Raw genomic sequence first — 19302 nt, 5'->3', positions numbered from 1 at the left:
ATGTGTCAGTGATGCGCAACAGCGCCTAGAAACTACAAAAATGTTCCACATCATAACATTGGTCAATCCGGTGTCATATTTGTTATTATCAGAAGGCTCAAATGACTTTACGATGCTTTGTTTCGTAACTTAAGAGTCACGTGTTGCAGTTTTGCGTCCATAAGTTAGAGGGCAGGGCAGGGCAGGGCAGATCAGATCAGATGGTGTGGCGCGCACGCTATGTAAATTTGGTGGCGCACACAGCCAAAGACAGAGTAACAAATCAGGAATTTCCCTCCTGCCACTCCTGAGAGCTCAAGAGAGGACAAAAGTCAAGTAGCTCTCCTCGGAGGGCCACGGCCAAAGCTGGACCTTCTACTTTTGTACTTGATTTGACTTTCCCACCTCGGTTCGTCATAAGGGAAGTGTGACTTCTTGTTCTTACGTCAAAGTTTTGCACGCCGCCCTCATTTAGTTCATGGAAGTAACGGTGCAGCCTACGAGGAGGAAAAGGGACTTCTTTGATTTTGCCAACTTTGGAATCATTGTGGATGGCGTTGTAGGACTTTGGAACAACTCATTTGGAGAAAGATTTGGATTAAGTGCGCCAAAGCAAACTTTGTGTGTGGAATAAAAAGAAGAGGCGTCTAGAAGGATGCTGCTGCTTGTACGATGGAAGTGAAGAACTTTTTGGCTTTTGTGGCGGTGGTTTGTTTCGTTTTTAGCTTCGCTGAGGGTCAAAAACTGCGTCCCAAAGGCAGAAATGTGTGCAAAGTTGCTGGGTAAGAGCTTCGCGTGAACGGGTCATTTTCATGATGACGAAAAACAACGCACTTTTCTTTTCTTTCTTTTTTTAACTTTCTTCCTCTGTGTTTTGTCATGGCTCCGCCAAACTACCAATTTGCAGAACAATTCGAGTGTGAGCGTTTCTACTTTGTGGCGCAAATGTCCTTTTTTGACTGCACATGGCTCCCTTCACTTTTGAGTTGAAACACTCGCTTGTTTGAAACTAGCAAGTCTTTTATTTGCTGTATTTTATTTAAAGAGCTTTATTTCGAGCGGTTTTTCCACAGTCCAGTTGATCGCTGTAGCAGCAGCAGCAGCAGGAGGAGGAGGAGGAGGAGTCCGTTGGTTGCAGCGGTTTTACGGACAGATGTGTACATCTGCGTGGAGCCGTCTTTTCGTTGTACGACAGGGGGGGGCGCTGTTGTTAACCCAGCGAGAAAAACGATAGCGTTTTACAAGTGTTGCAATGACGCCAAATCATTTAACATCCCTCCAACGTTGCGCACTAAACATTTGACACGTGCTACTGCTAGCTGTTTAATGACATTGAGATTGCGATGACCCACCAAGCTTGACCTTTGGGCCCACATATTTGAGTCATCCCTATTTTGGGTTGCTTTGTGTATATTTCCAGCACAGGCCTGTCCCACTTCACCACCTCTCTCTTGTTTGTCATCTTGCCCTTTCATTCTATAGCCAACAATCGCTGCGCCCGCCACTCTCGGCTAACTTGTTTTCCCCACTGCACCCATTATAGTATGTTCTTTATTTGCTCTAATGAATGGGGGGAAGCAGTTAAGCGTTTATCATCACATGTCAGCATTTCCAGGGGCACGTCTTTGCGTTGTTACAAAGTCAACTGTTGAATGTCAGCGATGCCTTCAGCACTCACTGGACCCTCTCGCTCGATATGGGAACGCTTGTGACGAGTGAGACATTGATATAGGGAAAGAGGTTGTTTTTTTTTTTTAACCACTAAAGCAGCCATCAAGGGTGTTTTATTTGAACAAATTGTCTTTTCACTCTAGGCCAGGACAAAAAATACATACTCCAAAATGGAAGACTAAAGAATAGCACCCAGGTTAAAAGGTCAGCAAGGGTCAACTGTGTACACGTTTGTAGTAGTTTGTCATGATTTGGAAGAGCGCACTTGCACAGAATAAGTCGAATGAATCCAGGCACCACGCGTAATAAAGTCAGAGAGGCATGGTTCCAAAAAGTCCTCTTTCATTGCAAGGAAAAGCAAGCGGAGGTTGATCTTTACCACACGCCTATTTGTCAGAATTTAAAAAAAACAGCGTGACTCCCTGCACGCTGACGCTGAAGCCAGCTGCCATCTTCAAACACTTTTGGGGCAGCTGATGCGTTGCAGAGGCCTCGCAAAGGTCGCTGTCGTGGGAGGAAGAGGAGACAAATCTGTCCTTTCCTGACAGAGCCCAAAAAAAAAATGGCAGCAAAGTGTTATATATTTAGACTCCTTCACTGTTTTCTCTCCAAAAGGCCGGCAAAGGTTAAAGAGGATGATAAACACAGAGAGAGAATTACAATTGGGAGGGTTTTTCAATGTGCCGTACTGATTCCGACATGCACTCTAAAATCAGCTGGGTCAAAAATAACCGACCGCATTTGGGTCCAAAAAAGGGGCGGAGCCAAATGGTCAATGATTGACCCACAAAAAAATGTTGTACAATATTTTCTGGATTTTTTGTGGGTTATTCTTTCTTATTATTTTTGACCCAAAAAGTGTCTCATTCCCTTTTTCAGCCATATTGGGTTATATTCATTTTTCTTTTTTTTTACACTGCATGATTCCGATCATTCGACCACCATGTGCTCAGCATGTGCATCACACTGATAATGCCTTCAAGTGTTTGATCTCTCCAGATGTGAGCAAAAGAGTTGGGTGTGGTCGCAGCAAATGTCTGTAGTATGTTTCACAACAGGTGCCTCATTAACCCCCGACCCTGACCCAACCCCCTCGCTCTTATTTACACTTTGGGAATTCTTTGCCAGGTCTCCGGGGTTGGTGTGCTGCAGCGGCTGGGCTCAGCTAGGAGATGAATGTCTCAAACGTACGTAGCAAGCATGCAGCACGATTATTCAGACCACGGAATGAAATGTATTTATCCATTATTCATATGTCAGAGAAGCATGCTGTTAATAATCCTGCCAAATTTAAATGATGAAAAAATTATAAAACGAGGCTGAAAAATGAGTTATACTTGTAGCAATTTTTTTTCCATGACTCAACATCCCCGCGCTTCTTTCTGCCTCGAGTTTTATGATGAAAATATATGGCGGGCCGATAAAAATGTGCAACGTGCTACAAATAATCTCGAGCCCGACCAAACTGCGGACACCTCTACCGTTGATGCAATTGGGACGTGTTTGAATAACGCAGCCGCTTTTTGTTTTCTCGAAGCTCTCTGCCAAGGCAACTTCACCTGTAAGGAAAACGAGGTGTGTGTCAGGCCTAACGAATGCCGCTGTCGTCATGGGTACTTTGGAGCGAGCTGTGACACAAGTAAGTCACCATACACTACCTTGTCAATATTTTTTCCATTTACATTCATTCTGTATAAAAGTCTTAGGCCACTTCCAGCTTTGTGGTTTTCATTTTGGCTTAGGAGTCAGTAGTTAGCTTAGCTCGCTAACCGGTAGTATTATGCAATCAATTCTTCCCAAAAAAGTCTTTAAACAGTTAATGGCCTCTCCCACTTGACGTTTACTGTCAAAATAAACACAAAACAAACAGGATTGTGTATTTTAAACCACCTCATAGATTTGCCTGAAGAAAGTTTGTTTAGCTTAATGCTAACAAACAATGCAAAAGAGCAAAGACGGGCTAGCAAACTGCCTCCATGAGAACTGGCCAGTCAAGTTGTCAACTGATGTATGTCTCCAAACAGAGTGTCCGGCCCAGTTTTGGGGTCCAGACTGCAAGGGTAAATGCAACTGTCACCCCAACGGTCAGTGTGACGACTTGACCGGCAAGTGCACGTGCAACCACAACCGCTGGGGGCCCAACTGCGAGAACTCCTGCATGTGCCAAAAGGGCAAATGCGACCAGGACACGGGCTTCTGCACGTGTCACCCGGGGGTCTGGGGCCCTCAGTGCAACAACAACTGCTACTGCAGCGTCAACTCAATGTGCGACCCGATGACGGGACGCTGCCTGTGCAGTCCCGGCTGGACGGGGCGGAACTGTGCCATCCAGTGTAACTGCAACAACTCGCCGTGCGACCAGTTCACCCAGCGCTGCCAGTGCCGAGAGAGGATGTGGGGCCCCAGATGCGAGCGCTACTGCCAGTGCGTCCACGGCAAATGCAACCTGGCGGACGGCTCGTGTACCTGCACGCCGGGCTACCGTGGCAAGTTTTGCAGAGAGCCCTGCCCGGCTGGCTTCTATGGACAAAACTGCAGGAACAAGTAAGGAACCATTTGAGCCAGAATGCCCTTCTTGTAATGAAAGACTGTTGCGAGCAAATCTTTTTGTTGTCATCGTTTCATCGGAATAAAATCGGAAAATAAAAATCTCCCAAAATCCAAGAGCAATAGACTAGAATAGTAAAGTGGCAGTCAAAATGATTTTGCTACATTGCGAGGTGGATCCGATTTAACAACATAAAGACCTGAAACGTAGCAATAAAAAGACCAATATAAACAAAACCAAAAAGTTTGAGTTTGAATTCATTTAAGTGCAGCATTCAAGATCAATTTTGTCTTCTCCTCGCTAAGAGCTTTTATAAGATGCCTCAATTATACACTACATAAAAACACAGCCTTGAGCGGTGTCAAATGGTTTATATTATTTAAAAAGAGTCAAGCCGTCCAATTAAAGTTGAGTGCGCAGTGACGACGGCAGCACTGATTATAACAAAACGATTTCCGTATCCTAAAAAGCGTCAGCTAAATCGCATGCGCCTATCGTATATGCCGCAGGAGGTCGTAATAAAAAAGTAGCTCATACTGGCAGTAGCAAAGTAAAACACAAAACAGACTTTAGTCATGAAAAGAACAATCCGAGAAAATATATCGAACCCAAATTCCGTTAAGGACATGGTGGCAACAGCCAAGAGGCTAAATCAAGTGCAGGGAACGTTCCGTTGTACAGATGCTAAACGTTTGCGCACCTTATGCGCCGCCGCCGCCGCATGATTACTTGTCCTTTTATAGTTTCAGTAAGATGTGAAGATATACGGCGCAGCTGATAACCCTTAAAACAGACTTAATGGGGCGGCCGTAAACATTTGGGAATGGGTGTTCGCATTATCCCGTAAGCATTAAAAAAAGACATTTCGGCCTTAAGTGATTTACCTTTCATGGACTGCGCACCTCGTACGATTCAGACGCTATAAACCCAAAAAGAATCAAGTTACGATTCAATCTTATTCGTCTCATTAAACGATCATCAGCGCAACGCGGCTTTAAATCAACCTTGTGGCCATCTGCTTCATTATAACTGTGAGGAACCAATTTGAGGAATTCCAACTCATTGTTCCTCAGGTGCGGCCACTGCAAAGGCCAGCAGCCGTGTAAGGTGACGGAGGGACGCTGCGTCACGTGCGAGAGAGGCTGGAACGGAACACGCTGCGACCAGGTCTGCTCCAAAGGCTACTTTGGCGAAAACTGCCAGGAAGTGTGTCCCGTCTGTAAGGACGGCCATCACTGCGATCACATTCAGGGCAAGTGCTCGCACTGTAACCCCGGCTGGATTGGGGACAGGTAGGAAGACATTTCTCCCCCCCCCCCCCCCCTCGAATATGTGAACAGCAGGCGTCGAAACCTTTGATTATGTCGAGAATCAACCCGCTGGGCAGAAAGACGGTGGGTTGGTGGGGATAGGGGTGCAACTGGACTCGTGACTGCATTTAAAGGGATTATGGAAGGAGTCAAGTCAAGTTTATTTGTATAGCCCTAAATCACAAGCAGTCTCAAAGGACTTCACATAGACAAAAATTGACAATTATTCTCAAAGCATCCCCTGATCTTAAGCTCCCTGCTTTGATTGGCTAAAACTGAAGTCAGCTCTGACCACTCCCACAGCGGCGCAGCCCTCCCTCTTACGGTTTGAAATGAACAACATTGAGCCCGAAATTGATATTCCGCAAAAGTTTCAGCGCAGCTCCTGAAGCCAATGAAAAGGAGTCAATACAAGGGGGAATCTTGAATCTTGGAATGATCGACACATCCGCCAGATAGAAAACCCACTTGGTCCTTCCCGCTAAAGTTTAAACACACAACGGCAGCGACTTTAACTAGTAGCCGCAGTAATAGTGGTGCAGCGACTGGAATGATGCCGCTGAGCTTGCTAATGAACACCCTGGTTGGGTTCTTCTTTTGTGTGACAGGTGCGAAGTGCGATGCCCCAACGGCACGTACGGCGAGAATTGTGACAACAACTGCAGTCACTGTTTCAATGGAAACTGTCACGGCGTCACTGGAGAGTGCCTATGTGACAGAGGATTTTACGGAACCTAGTAAGTGGCCAGCATCCAAAAGAGTTTTCCGATCATCTTTTTTTTCCCCCATTCTTTCAAGGGGTATTTTGATCATAAGCGAGATTGTCGATAGCTTGTCGCTAGCTGCCATGAAAACCATGGGCTGTGGTGACCACCAGGCTGTAAAAGAAAACTCAGTATTCGGTATTCATTATAAAAGACTAAACAATGTCACAGGTGAGCCACTTCATTTTCAGACAGAAAAGAAAACCAATCCACCGCAGCTGTTTCCCTGCTGATGTCATTGAAAAGTGCTTGAATTTGCTCTCGTTGTCCAAAAAGTGACTCTTAAACAACGCTTGTGTTTCAGCTGCAATATGACGTGTCAACCTGGACAATATGGAGTGAACTGCAACCAAAGCTGCTCTTGCCACGACAAGAACTGCGACCGCGTTTCTGGTGCCTGCTATCTTCGTAAGAAAATATCATTGCTTTCCAATTTGTGTGCTTATGTGATTGAGACGAAAAAAATGTTTTCTTCAGATGTTCAAAACGCCATAAGCCCCCTCCATCTGAACTGACTCTTAAGTGACTAACATTTGGCTGTACACGCAGTCCCAACAAACAACTTCTGCAGCCTGTAGTGGGAGACTTTACGCAGCAAAGTCCTTGATAGCTTTTCCAGACTGGTGTCGCGGTGCGCTGCGTTTTTTTTTGTTTTTTGGCACCTTTCCCGTCCAGTCAGAGCAATAGGAAGGAGGGGATGGAGAAGAAGGATGAGTGGACTGTTTCATAATTAGTCATGATGGCAGCAGCCAGGGAGGACATTGTTGAAAAGGGCTCAAGTGTCGCAGCGGCAAGCTAGCTAGCGGTGATCAAGTCAGACCTTGTGATGCCCTCAAGCGTCTTCCTGTCCTTTATTCCCCGACCGTGAATAACTAGCAGTGACCACACGCCACAACAATTCATCTTGTTTTTATGGGACCTGTAAATGCCCGAGGGACAGCACACGTTACCTATTAAAGCCGCTATATGGAACTTGATCGCAAGCCACGCTAGCTTGTACTAGCCGGATAGCATCGCTGCCGTTACCGTGGCCCTGCAAATCAGTGACTTGAGCTTAGCGTCCAGTGTGTACGCTCATTCGGCAATTATGTAAGCAGCAATCAATCATCAGCATGCTTTCATGGAGGACCACAGAGATCTGAGAATATTTACTGATAAGAGGCAGAAAAAAAAATTTGTACAATTTTTAATCAAAGTAGCAAAACAATCAGTCCATTATCAAAATAATTACCGATTAATTTTGTAATCAATTAGTCGTCGATTAATCGAATAAGTGTTGCACCTCTGCTGTAATTTGCAATGCCTGTTCAAATATTTGCAAAAAGATCAGTCGATATTAATATGTTTTGCGGATGTTGGAGGAAGCCGAAGTACAATCTGGCCCAAGGGAGTGACACGGGTGATGTGTTTTTACTGGATGGTTTTTAATTTAGGCTTTCCATTTTTTTCCTGCACCGCACAATCCCGAAGTCATCGCGTCTCCTTTTTTTTTTTTTTTTTTTTTCTTTCTTTCTGCAGAGCCTAACCAACGGATGGGCGTGATCGCGGCCGGGACACTCGTCTCCTTTTTGCTGATCGGCCTGTTGTCCCTGCTGTGCTGCTGCTGCCTTTGTCGACACAAAGATGACCACAAGTGAGTGACGCAAAAGTGTCGGTTGCTCAAGTTTGATTCCCAGTTGCCTCTTGTGAAAAAGAAATGGATGTGGGATTGTTATTGTCTCACCAGGTGGCATCTTATGAGGGGCTAAATTCATGTAAAGTGCAATTGAAGTGTTTTATGTGTTGATAATGCTGCATAAGGAGCAATGTGAGCAAGCCTCAACGCAGGGGCCAAGTCCAATAAACCTTCTTTTAAATGATTCATTTAGATTTCCATGCTGTCATCCTAGCTCAGATCTAACCCAGACAACTCTTCCAACAGCAAAAAAGCCAAGCGGATCCTGTGCGGGCGATTTAGCCGAATCAGCACTAAACTTCCCCGTATTCCACTGAGGAGACAGAAACTGCCAAAAGTAGTTGGTAAGCCCCAAAACTTTTGTTCACATCCCACACTGAGCAGCCAGACGTTGTCTGTCTTTTTCTTTTTTTTTCTCAACTATGCGTTCTGGTGCAAAAAAAGAAAATCACATCTTTTGAATCCTTTTACTTTGTTCAAAACGTCAAACTTCAACAGTAGCACGTTTTATTTTTAGTCCTTTCTAGGGTGTGGGAATATATATATATATATGTATATATATATAATTTATTTCTTTATATGATATATAATTTATATATATATATATATATATATATATATATATATAAATTCCCTGACCTACATTTGCTACGGCAAAAACTCCGAGTGATGAAAGAGTTAAAAGTCGATGACCTAGTTTCTTTTCCACGTCTGAGCAGCATGCGCTTCCTAAGTGATCCAGCTGATTATTTAAGCTCCAGTCTGACTCCATTGTGACCTTGTTCTGCGCCGAGACAGGCATGTCTTTGTCATCACAATGTTGGATATCAAAAGCGCTTGTTTGGAGAGGAACGAGTCTCTACCATAAAAGTCAGGAAAAGGAGAAAACCCAGTCCCTCTTTTTTTAACGGAAAAATGCTATGTTGCGTTTACAGCGCCATTAAAGAAATATGCGGAGGCTTTATGAATGTTTCCAAACGCAAAGATTTTTTTTTTTTAAAAAGGACTTAATTCTACTTGCTGGTTTGTCCTATGCATCATTTTGGGCCACAGAAACTTGGCTGCCAGCCTTTAGAAACTCTCGACTGAGGCTTCGCAGTCCTTCACACACACATTCCGGAGGGGGCCCGACGGGGCTGGAAACAGGAAGTGGTCAAATTTACCCCAGCCCGTGTCAGAGCTGTGATTTATCCCCGCCAGGGCCAGTGGCAACAGATGTGGCAATGTAGAATGAAAAAGGAATCGGGCGGGAGGAGGGGCGACGTTTGCTTACTTGCAAGGGGAACGCTCGAGTGTGTCACCGAGCCCCCTCCTGGCATCGCTAAACATGTCGGCTTTACTTTCTGGCATGCCGCTAGAAGCATATTTACCCCACGCCCTCCCTCCACTTTCACGTCGGCCGAGCATTCCTCGCATCCTTTAGCGTCCAAATGTTTCCTCACGGATGAGTGCCTGAGTAGAGCACCACCCCATTTTCTTTTTTTTTTTCCCCCTGCAGCTGGATTAATCCCAGGACACTTGACCGGGATTGCAGATGTGTGCATTTGTAGCAACATTCCACTTGGCCCCTTAATTGGCCTATAAACTGAGCTGCAAACATTCTCACACCCTTAAGACGTGCTCCCTCTGAAAAACGATGCTCTGGTTCAACTCATGTTGTTTCGCTATTGAAAACTAACTATGTAAATATTTAGCTCTAAAATCAGCAGTTCCCAAATATTTTGGAAAAAAACATCTCTGTGTTTCTTTACCGTTACGAAATCTAACATGTCCCTATTTGCGTAGCCCAGCATTCAATTCTAGCTTTTTCTTTCAAATGGAGCCGTTTCCCTCATTGAGCAACTGTGTGGTTGAACTTTGCAGCTGCGACGTGTCAGTAATGCCCTTTAGTGTGGACAAGGATCTCAACGGCGTCCAGTCTGCAGAATAATCCGTCCCTCAGGACCCTCGAGGGTTTGCGTGAGCTTATTTTCAAGAGCGGCATGCATAGTGGATCACGTTGCAAATTGTCCATGTGTTGTCTTGATGACTAGCGTAACTGCAGCGCTTGCGTCGAGGAGCTGCTCTGCATTCCTTAGTTCCTGCGGACGGGCTATCGAACAAGGAATGTCTCACATTCATTCCCCTTAGCTCACAAATGAGTACACTCAAAGTCTCTGCAACACAAGCAAACGACACATTTGACATGCTTGTGTTGGATTAAGGCTGGAAAGGAAAAATAATGTCACGTTTTGTTTTTTTTGTGGGAAAACAATGAAGTGAATGTGGCTCTCCACAAAGACATCTTCTTAACAACCCTGACAAATCTGATTGGTTAAAAAAGTATTAATAGAGGCTACAAAATCACGATGAGAGGTGCTAGTCATCGGTTAGCTAACAAGCTAACACCCCTCCACGGCCTATTGGCCGGCAAATGAGCAGCAGGCTCGTCTGTGGCGTCACCTCATGTCTTGGGAATTTAAATAACACCACCGAGCTGGGCTGTGAATTGAGGCATACAGAGAAGATGCATTTCGGGAGTGGAGACATAGCTAGCTAGCTAGCTAGCTAGCTAACTACATAATGTAGAGGCGGAAATGGGACACGTATTCAATAAATAATACGACCATAATACTCTGAACTTCAGAGGCGTATCTTTCCTGAAACTTGAAGTCAAAAGTCAGAAATGTATGACCTCACAGTGGTTTGGCTTCATAAATCCCACTGTGTATGATGCTTCCTTCAAAGGATCAATATATTCTTTGTAGTGTGTTACAATTTGGAAGTTGTTGTGAGAGTTGGATAAGTGTTGTATTTGTGTTATTGGTGGCACTTAGCTACATTTCAGCTTTGCTGCTGTCTCCAAAGCAGTTGATCCATAGTCATCCGCCAACTTACTGATGATGGCATGTGGCATCAATCACCATTTACAAAAAAACAATCCGGAAAATCACACCCACTCTGTTAACTGACATGTAAAACCAAGCGCAAGTCCATTTCCTTGCGCTCGGCAGCCGTTGGGAGAGCAGAGTGTTGTTCTTGTAACACGATACAATACCCTCTCGCTGACCCCTGAGCTAGCTTCTGCGTTTGCTTTGTGTTGTCAGTAGCCCACCACGACCCCGAGCACAATTTCAACTGCAGCTTCATCGAGCCCCCCTCTGTAGCCGAGCAGCCCTCCCCTTCCTCCTGGTCCTCCCAGGAGTCCTTCTCCTCCTTTGAGAGCGGTGACGAGGGCCCAGTTTACTGCGTGCCCCATGAAGGTGAGTCATCGCCAGGAATAAAGAAGCACATTGCTTATCTGCACTGACGCACATGTATACATGCTTAATGTGTTGTTGGCATGAGAAGTGCCTCCCCCCACTCACACACGCACAAGGTTTGTGAAGATCCCCCGATGCGGTGACTCATTCACGTCTGCAAATCTCATTATGTGAGCCGTGCCTCTCATCATGTGCCATCGGTGTCTTACCTTGAGAGAGAGAGAGAGAGAGAGAGAGAGAGAGAGAGAGAGAGAGAGAGAGAGAGAGAGAGAGAGAGAGAGAGAGAGAGAGAGAGAGAGAGAGAGAGAGAGAGAGAGAGAGAGAGAGAGAGAAGTCTAAACAGGAAACGGTATGGTCAAGTCAGCATGTGGCTGGAATCCAAAGAGAACTTCTTGATGTTGGGCAAAAAAAAAAAAGATTTCCATCACTTTCCATGCAGGAAGTGCTGGATTTGTTGGATTTTGCGCGCTCAAGTTTCCTTATTCTTTCCAACATAAAGGGTTTATGAGGAATTAGAAGACTGATCATATCTGACGGGTCAAATCTCTCTCTTCCCATTCTCACGTATGTCTGCATGTCAAGAAGTCATTGCTGACAAAAGGAAAATCTTAAAACGGGATCCACCGAAGCCAAATAAAAGACTTAGGTCCCCCTCCAGAACCAGAAACTGCTATTTTATGATTTGGAAGCCCTTGAAAAAAGATCCCGTTTGGGCCCCAGCACTTGAAAAACTATTTTCATTTATTTCCGCCTTCCCGTTATCAAGGAAAAATGCGTACAATCCTGCTAAGGCCATGACATCATAAACATTGAGCTGCCTTATTATCATTTTGATAAGCCTTTTCATTTGCATTTGGTGAGATGTTATCCCTTCAGAAATGAGGGCATCAGAATCAGACATTGGCATCTCAAGAGAGCAGAGTCACCACTCGGGAACATTTCCAGTCACCCTATTAACCAGCATCACCTGACTAATGTATTTGATCAGTCATGCAAATTGATGTCAATGTGCCACAGAATCGGTGAATGAAAGCAAGGAGAAGCACAGTCCGGAAACCGAGAAGCCTGAAGCCGCCCCCGCTGATGAGGATGCAGGAGAGTACACCTCCCTGAAGGATACCGGTGTCATGAAACCAGAGGGCGGCGATCCACCCACCATAAAGTCCTCAGACAGCGAAGGTTCCACCAGCGGTTCCGAGTACGCGGCTGCGACCCTTTACGCCCGTATTGCCCGTCTCTCCAAACAGTCCAAAGAGGATGACAACAGCGGCAAAGATGGGGACTTAGCAAACCCAGAGTACAAGCGCAACGGAAAACCGCCACCGTCACCCGGTCGGCCCAAACCCCGACCGCCAGACCCTTCGACCAAGCCAAAGGTATCGTGGATCCACGGAAGCACTCCCCAGCCGGACCAGCAAGGACAGGGGGGCATGAAAGCACTTTCCGTTCCGAAAGAGAAAAAGCGTAGCTCCAGCGACGTCTCCGCCAAGAGCGAGAAGAGCAACCATCAGCAAAGGAAGAAGGAGGGTGACACCAACAGCTCACCCAGTAAACACAAACCTCTGCGAGGCAAGAAGTCTGGGGATGGCCACAGCAGTCCCAGTCACATGGAGCACATCAACGGCGTGGTTCAGAACGCCCTCAGGAAGATCAGTCATTTCCACAGCTCTTCGTCCGAGAAGAAGAGTGCCGATACGTCCAAAGAGACCCCTAAGGAACCCCCTAAGAGCCCCAAGGTCATCCATCCCCACATGAACTCTGAGGCCGCCACACTCCTGGCCGCTCAGCTCAAGGAGAAAACCCAAAGCATCAACAGGAACGAGGGGACGGGCCTGACCAAGACCAACGGACTATCCACGCCCAAGGGAACCCGGGAGAGGCCCACACCTCCGCAGAAAGCCAAGAGGACCCCTTCCACCGGCTTGAACCAGCAAGGTGCCACTAAGCCACTGATTCCCACCTCCAGCAGCCTCCAGAAGATGGTGGCGCCCGTCACCACTGACCACGGGAGCCCTGAAGCCAAGAGCCCGGAAAAGCAGGACTTGAACGGCTCGAGGCCGGGGGACCCGTCGACGGATGCTACGCCCAAGAAGACTCCCATTAAAAAGCCTCCGAGGAAGAAAGGCAAGGAGGCTACTTTGGACACGGCAGAGAGCAAAACACCGCAGCAAAAGACAGCCATCATGCCACCCCAGATTGTCAAGTAAGTGTGTTTTCTTTCACAAATTGGCAGCAAAGAGACAAAAAATGCTTTTGTTGGAAACTGACACCAGAACCTGCCATTAATGCTACATTCGAGAAAACCGGGACCTCGGTCTGACCTATTTCCAAAGTCAAATACAAATCTGTCAGCTACTAGTGTCGCGGGGGTGCATGGCTTCGAACTCAAGTTGTAATCCGTTGTACTTTTTCTGACGTTTGGAGTTCAGAAATGCGCAACTTTCTTGTTTTCTGGAACGCAGCGTTCGTCAAACCAGTAGCATTCTGTTTCTCGAGTACTTTTCACAGGTACTAATCGGAGCGGTTCCTTCAAAAAATGACAAACTTAGTCTCATATTTCTGTAGACCAGCATGCGCGATTTTAAAAAGCAAAATAGTTTATTGCCAACCAAATGATATTTTGCACATGGGGTCAGCAAACCTCAGCAATTCACCAAACCGGAATTGACAGTCCTGCTTGCCGTCCAGACGCTCGTCACCTATAAACAGAAAGCTGGCGTGCTTTCTTGTGACCTATAATGTTTCACTCGTTCCTAAACTGTGAAAACAAGTCGAAAAATACTCCCAAGTTTACAAAGATAGATTCAGAGCAGATTCTCTCCATTTGGAGTGTCTGGAACGGCATCAATTCACCCGAATGTTGCGCTCGGCTGAGAAATCAACATATTAAGCTGAAATCCGAGGCCGCCGTTGAGCTGCGTGAACTTTTCATCATGCTTATAAAACATTTTGAAGCATCCATTTTCCAAACCACAGCCATCTGGAGTTTGCGCAAGCTGCATTTAATAAAACATAACCTCAAGTCGAATGTTTTGTCTACCAACGCTTGTGTCAAGGGACGGACGACTCTCAAAAATAGATCAATGAATGTGATAAGAACCTTTGCTGTTGTCTGTTTGTGTCATCAGGTTATAATAAAGACGTTAAAAAAAAGGAATCAAGGATCAGATTGCCATTTAATGCTGAAGAACCAAGCTGCTTTTTTTGGGATGAAACTTCATGGTAGCGTGTTGAAGTGTGCCTCGACTGTGGATCAGTTTCAGCAACAGAAGCTTGGTAGCTAGCAAAAAAAAAGCTCGTTAGCCGGCGATAGCTTGTTAGCTAGTCTCCGTTGTTTGTGTTGGTTTTAAGCAAAATGGTGGACTCACAGGTACTTAAACTGGAATGATTTTTGTTTTTCAAGAGGAAACGGTTCTTTGTTCAGGGTGTTGTTGGATAGCTACGATGAAAGTTTGTCTTTTTAAGGTACAAGTTCCCAAGTTACTTTTGCAGCGTCGTGTATACATTGTGTACTTTTTACTTGTTATCTTTGTAAGCTGTGCTTATATGACCTTCTGTGGGTTTTTTTTTTTTCTCCTTGTCTTAATGAACTGGCTTTCATGTTGAATCTTACGGAGGACTATGAGGACCACGCTGAAAAGAAAAATTGGGAAATTAAACTTAAATGAACTTAAATGTCAGCTGCTGTCTTTATGGACGGAGAGTCATCGGATATATTCTTCAAACGATTCTTGTTGATGAAAGCCAAGAAATGAGGTCAATCCGCTTAGTTCTTTCTCAGGAACATGCAAACGTTTGCACAATTACATTTATTCACATTTTGTTGTTTGGCGAACTTTGACACGATGCAAAACAGTTTCAAGATTTAAAAAAAAAAAAAAGACATTCTGTTTATCGGATGCTAATGTGAGCTAATTTATGCGTCCGGCAAAACTCACGGCAGCTGGGCTTACCTTTTGCCTTTGATTTATTGTTTGACCACTTTGCGTCCAGACTGCAAATGAACGGCGCTTGACAAAAGTCCCGACCGATTTACTATTCAATCATTTCTTTCGAGTGTTGACCTAATAATCCTTCGTACTGTTTCTTTGTTGTAAAATTCCATTCTGTAATGTTCACATTGTTGTTCTCTGTTATGTTTGTGGAACACTTAACTGCATGATGCAGAGTATAATTTTTATGGCATTAAGAGCTGCACGGGAAAACTGTAACCCCCAACTTGCCCCATGCAGTGAACTCATTACAGATGATTGTACAATTGATACCACTGACCTATCATTGCATACATAAAACCGTGACTTGTAAAAATGGTGTGGCAATTTTTCAATTTGACTAGCCCCTGTCAGTTTTTTTTTTTCCTCTCTCAACAGGATGCATTTGTGTACAAAAGGGCCTCAAATGCTTCAACACAGTTAGCAGCTGTAACGTGTTTGTTTTCTTCATGTGCGTGTTTTGAAGTATATTTGTGTACCGTCATTAAGTCGCTGTTCTCATCATTTACATACCTGGAATAAAAAAAAATCAATAAAAAAAAAGCAATTCAATGTCACTATTTTGAGACCAACTGTAGCTTTTTATAGGGCACGGAAAAATAGCTCATAACTTATGTTATCATGAAGAATTGGGGGAAAAGGTTTGAAGCAACAAATTGTAATTTGTGTCAAGGTTTCAATGACTAGCTGTTGAATCCGTTCTAGATCATTTATTGTGGCCTTCTCGTGGCCGCGTGACCCACATTCAACTATTATTCCAAACAGCACTCAGCTAGAATATCTGTGCTGTTTGGAGAGTCCCAGTGTTGTACCTGAACGTATTCAATCAACAAAAGTTTATGAACAGCTCGCAGCACCTTTTTTTTTTTTTGGATTGGGGAAAGAAAATAAACTTATTTTATGAAATTTCAATTATGAACCGAACAAGTTCATTTTGAAATTTATGAACTGACCTTTGAACTGGTTTGTATAGTTCCCAACACTGGAGAGAGAATCCATATTGACTCACAATCCAATCAACGTCTGATTGTCTTTTATCCTTGATATGTGACCCTTTTCAGGGGTCCCGGGATCGACGAATGGCGGCTCTTCAAAGAGGCCAAAGAAATCGGGGGACTGTTAGTTTGGATCACTCCAGAATAGGGGGGGGGGGGAACAAGAGCTCCTTTCACAGTGGAAACAGTGGAACGTCTGTAATGGGACGCAATCACGCGCTGCATGTATGTCTTGCCGAAGGGAGAGGATACACAAAAGAATGGCTGGAGAGGTCATGTGATTGCTAATTGGAGCCAGAGAGCAAAGCGGTAGCCGGCGTACATTTTCATCTCTTTCCTTTCTCTGTCCCCCGCTCTGAATTTGATTATCTTCGAAATAATCTCGTCTGTCTTTTTTTTTTTTTAATACTTGGCTCTGTGTAATTGTTTTGGCTCTGTGACCCAACAGCATACAAAGGAGCGACTATCCGCTGCAAGGCAAAGTGTGGTCAAACAGTTGTGGTTAGACGGGGGGGGGGGGGCTCAGTGACATGTCCTCTGCCAGTCCAAACATGACATGGAGCACGCCAGGCCTATAGAAACAACAGCGCTTATTGAACGTAGCCACCAATGAGTCAGCCAAAAAAACGCAGAGGACCCAGAAAAACCAGTCCCAGAGTTTCCATGGCAACCAGAGTCGATTGGAACCACATCTGGCAGCCATTTGAGTCCCTGCGAGGAGAGGAAGAAAGAAATTTATGAGCGAGGGGGAAAAAGACAAATATTTTCTGCAATGCAAAGCAGAAAGAAAGCGGAGTCGAGTTACACTTGAAAGCGCTTGAAAATATTCATTTGAGTTGAGAGTCGATGATGGATGAGGCTTCAGTCAAACTTGTGCAAGTGGAAGAAACATTTAAGATTCACTCGAGAGCGTCTTTAAACTCGCTGCCAGAAGGAATGATTTCATTGTTGATTATCCGACTGACTTTAAGAAGATACGAATGCTTCGTCATTTCCTGTTCTCCCGTCATTTCCCTTACTAGATACCAGCAGATGGTTTTTTTTGTTTTGTTTTTTATCTCCTGTCTGTCCCTGCCAGAGACGTGATTTTTTTTGTTCTTCTCAGGATGTATCCTATAATCAAATAAAATGATCTTAGTTGACTTCAACTTCGATACACAGTTATGAGTACTTCTGCCAACTTTTCTGTTTTGGCCCCAGTGGAAAGACCAAATTGTTATTTACTGGAAAAGAAAGCTGCTACTTCTCCTAAAGCGGTGACAGCATTAAATGTGTGGCAGTGTATTTACATTCACAGTCACATCTACTTACTGCACGCTGTCATTAACGTAGACCCCAAACTCTCTCGTAGCGGCAGCGAGCTAAAATCAGCTGCACTTGATGGCACAAATGAAGGCAAACCGCACAGCGGGGCCGACCTCCCAAATGGGCGCTCAGACGAGTAATGATGTAGTGACACCAGGCCACAAGCAGCCTCATTTTGGGATGGAGAAAAAAAAAAAAAAAAAGTCCCTTTTTGTTGGCCTCGCAAAACCAGTTTGGGATTTCTTTCTCGTACATAAAAGCAAACACCAAAATGTTTACTGTTCTATATTCTGAGCATTTGTAGGTCAATCAAATGTTTGCGGTTTAAACATTTCCTCTGTGGGTTTGTTGTTTAATGTTAGAATTGCAATTGTGTCTGGAATCAACCTAAGGTTTGGATTCTGTGCACTCTTGTGCGTGCTGTTGACCAAAATGCAGCTAGTTGTCAGATTTTACGCAAGTCGGGGTGATGTGGTCCTCAAAGAAATCTTCTGTTATACTCCACATAAGACATAGAAAATGACACATTGCGTAGTTTGAATGACCACTTAGCTGAGCTTACACCACCTTAATGCTACTGCCAAATAGCAGCAGACAATATACCGGACAGTCACATATTCTTTAGCCTCGAGGAAGAACGACTAATATTAGTGCCGCAATGATGAGCTGAGAGGAGTTGACACATCTCGATGCAACTTGGCCAAAGCAGGTAATGAGAAAAAAAACGTTGAATCACGTCGCTGTATATTTTATAAGGTACAAGGTTATAAATGACTCATTCTTCGAACGAAAGTACAGTAAGTAACAAAGTATTTGTACGTTGTCACAGCTCATCAGTGTGCGCTGTATTTACATGACGGTGGCCTTGCGCCTCTCGTCAACGTCAACCTCTACGTCTCTACTCCACCTACCGCACAGTGTGGCCATTATGGGAGCCATGTGTTTCTGATTACGCAGGCAGAGATTAGAGGGCGGCAAACAGCGGTTGGTGTCTGCCTTCATACCCCCTTCCTCCTGTTCGTCCCCTTCCTACCCTCCCTTCCTTTCCTGCTCCCAGCGGGGCTTCTCTGATGTGGGCCGCCAAGTGGACATCAATCAACAAAAATCACACCCTTCATCAATTTCTCTGTCCGACATCCGCCCTTGTGTCACTTGCAGGCTCATGTAGGATAGGATAGGATAGGATAGGATAGGATAGGATAGGATAGGATAGGATAGGATAGGATAGGTTGGGCGGGGCAGGGCGGGGCGGGTCAGGGCAGGGCAGGGCAGGCTAGGACAGGACAGGACCAGGCCGGATAGGATCGGATAGGATTTGTAATAGTCACACCATTGCATGATATACTGCAGTGCCCAGATCTTTATCTCAAATGTTCTAAGCTGACTGACGGGCAGACTTTGGTAGCTCAGGAGAACAGGAAACATCTTTAAAAAGCCCAAAATCCCATGGGGGAGGAGGCAGAGGTGTTCCCACGTTTGATTCTTTGCCAGCCGTCGCAATCCCAGGGGGGCTCCCGGACAGACGCTGCTCGGTACGCTCGGCAACGTCTGCGTTCCATAAACGGGGAGAGATGGCCTCCTTTAGTTTAGTTTAGTTTATTGTTTAGCACATATTATTATAACAAATAACAGTGCAGGGAGGGAGACGAAGCCTAGGGCTTGTAAGGAGCTCCACTCCTGTATAATCAAAGTGCACAACAAACAAAGTGCTGTGACATCAAATATTATTCAAGTGTTTAAGAAAGAAAAAAAATAATAATAATATATATATATATATATATAAATGAATAAACATCAATGAATAAACACAAGCATAACTAG

At 44.9% G+C, this 19302-nt stretch overlaps 1 protein-coding gene across 2 annotated transcripts; it reads left to right on the top strand.

Moving 5' to 3' along the window:
* Positions 1-174: 174 nt before the first annotated feature.
* On the top strand, positions 175-15738 carry scarf2 (scavenger receptor class F, member 2). 2 transcript variants are annotated; one of them, XM_037257926.1, is made up of 11 exons: positions 175-761; positions 2779-2837; positions 3188-3289; positions 3675-4194; positions 5272-5490; positions 6117-6245; positions 6577-6680; positions 7791-7905; positions 8194-8291; positions 11037-11189; positions 12207-15738. In XM_037257926.1, exons 1-11 carry the CDS (start codon positions 652-654, stop codon positions 13394-13396), a joined length of 2799 nt encoding a protein of 932 aa, XP_037113821.1. In that variant the 5' UTR covers positions 175-651; the 3' UTR covers positions 13397-15738. The 2 variants fall into 2 exon arrangements, with proteins under 2 accessions (XP_037113821.1, XP_037113820.1); XM_037257925.1 differs by having other exon boundaries at positions 11034-11189.
* The last annotated feature ends 3564 nt before the right edge of the window (positions 15739-19302 follow it).

Source organism: Syngnathus acus, chromosome 9 (genome assembly GCF_901709675.1).
Source record: "Syngnathus acus chromosome 9, fSynAcu1.2, whole genome shotgun sequence".
Lineage (NCBI taxonomy): Eukaryota > Metazoa > Chordata > Actinopteri > Syngnathiformes > Syngnathidae > Syngnathus > Syngnathus acus.
Note: the sequence above shows the minus strand (reverse complement) of the source record. Positions and strands in the feature narration are given on the sequence as shown.

Excerpts from the sequence above, each read along its gene's own strand:
- scarf2 (XM_037257925.1), top strand. The coding sequence starts at position 652 with ATGGAAGTGAAGAACTTTTTGGCTTTTGTGGCGGTGGTTTGTTTCGTT. Across the intron at positions 2,838-3,187 it reads AGGAGATGAATGTCTCAAAC|CTCTCTGCCAAGGCAACTTC; the intron begins GTACGTAGCAAG and ends GTTTTCTCGAAG. Across the intron at positions 5,491-6,116 it reads CCCGGCTGGATTGGGGACAG|GTGCGAAGTGCGATGCCCCA; the intron begins GTAGGAAGACAT and ends TTTGTGTGACAG.